At 36.3% G+C, this 1,264-nt stretch overlaps 1 protein-coding gene across 1 annotated transcript in view; it reads right to left on the bottom strand.

Annotated features, from left to right (window-relative positions):
- The window catches only part of GTF2A1 (general transcription factor IIA subunit 1), a 38,044-nt gene that overhangs the window by 20,010 nt on the left and 16,770 nt on the right, over positions 1-1,264 (bottom strand). Inside the window, exon 4 of the mRNA XM_012803437.2 lies at positions 600-675. Within this exon, the coding sequence (XP_012658891.1) occupies positions 600-675 (76 nt within the window). The remainder of the gene's footprint in view (positions 1-599; positions 676-1,264) is intronic.

The following is a 1,264-nucleotide window of genomic DNA, read 5'->3' on the forward strand; positions in this document are numbered from 1 at the left end:
TTTTTTTTTTTTTTAAAGACAAGAGTCTCAAGCTGTTGCCCTGGGTAGAGTGCTGTGGTATTATAGCTCACAAGAACCTACAACTCGTGAGCTTAGGCAATTCTCTTGTCTCAGCCTCCGAGTAGCTGGGACTACAGGCTATTTTTTGGTTGTAGTTGTTGTTGTTTGGCTGGATTCGAACCCACCAGTTCTGATATATGTGGCTGGCACCTTAGCCTCTTGAGCTGCAGGCACCGAGCCAATACTAGAGGATTTAGTTTGATATTAGTTAAAATAAGTCAAGTTTAACTCACTTGGCAGGTTAAATATGTTTAGTAAAAAACGAAGTAAACAATGTTTTTATATAATTATACTTCCATTTAATAATAAGTTTTCATTCATGGACCAAAAGCTTAAGTTTAATTCTCATCTTCTCTATTGCATCCTCAATAATGATTACAGTTGCATGTGCTACAGCCCTCAAAGTTATTTTAATAACCTAAGCCAAATGGTAAAAGGAATAGTACTATTTCCTGTCTTTCAATAAAGACAAAACATAAGAACTAGATGGTACACTTTTCTAAATTATATTTTTAAATGACTCCATTATTCCCAATTACCTGAGTTTGTTAGTATTTGTTGAACAGGAGTCACACCTGCAGGGAGTGCTAAGGTAGCAGCTGTAGCAGCAGCACTCTGAAAACACAAAAACAAAAGAAAAAGAAAAATTAAAGCCACATATGTACATAGTATGTATCTCACTGTTTATTTCTAGAATATTTTAGTAGCATATGAAATTTTGTTTGCTATATACCAAACTGGAAAAGGTTCTACCAATAAGACTAAATCCCATTCTATAAATTGGTATAAGAAAAACCAACCTAAACTAAATGAACTACTTAGTTATTTCAAGCAATTAAATAGAACAATATAATTGGTTTTTACCCCTAGAGAATGTGCTCTAGGGAAATCTCATAAGGAAGTCTTACAAGTATTGCAGTTTTCTTTCACCCTCCCCCTTCAAACATCTTTAAATATCAACCTTTCCTATATCCAATCTAACATGTACATTTTTAGAAAACACCTACAGGAACAACAGTGTTGTGCAATATACACGAAGTCCCTATTCCATTAGTTCTTCCTTTCCCACTCTTTGTTTCCTTGTTTTTAATCAACATATCTGAGGGGCTCGGCTCCTATAGCTCAACCGGCTAAGGCGCCAGCCATGTACACCTAAGGTGGCGGGTTCGAATCCCCAGCCTGGACCCGCCAAACAACAATGACG

Source organism: Otolemur garnettii, unplaced genomic scaffold, assembly GCF_000181295.1.
Source record: "Otolemur garnettii isolate 467f Iridium unplaced genomic scaffold, OtoGar3 scaffold00020, whole genome shotgun sequence".
In the NCBI taxonomy this organism is placed as follows: domain Eukaryota; kingdom Metazoa; phylum Chordata; class Mammalia; order Primates; family Galagidae; genus Otolemur; species Otolemur garnettii.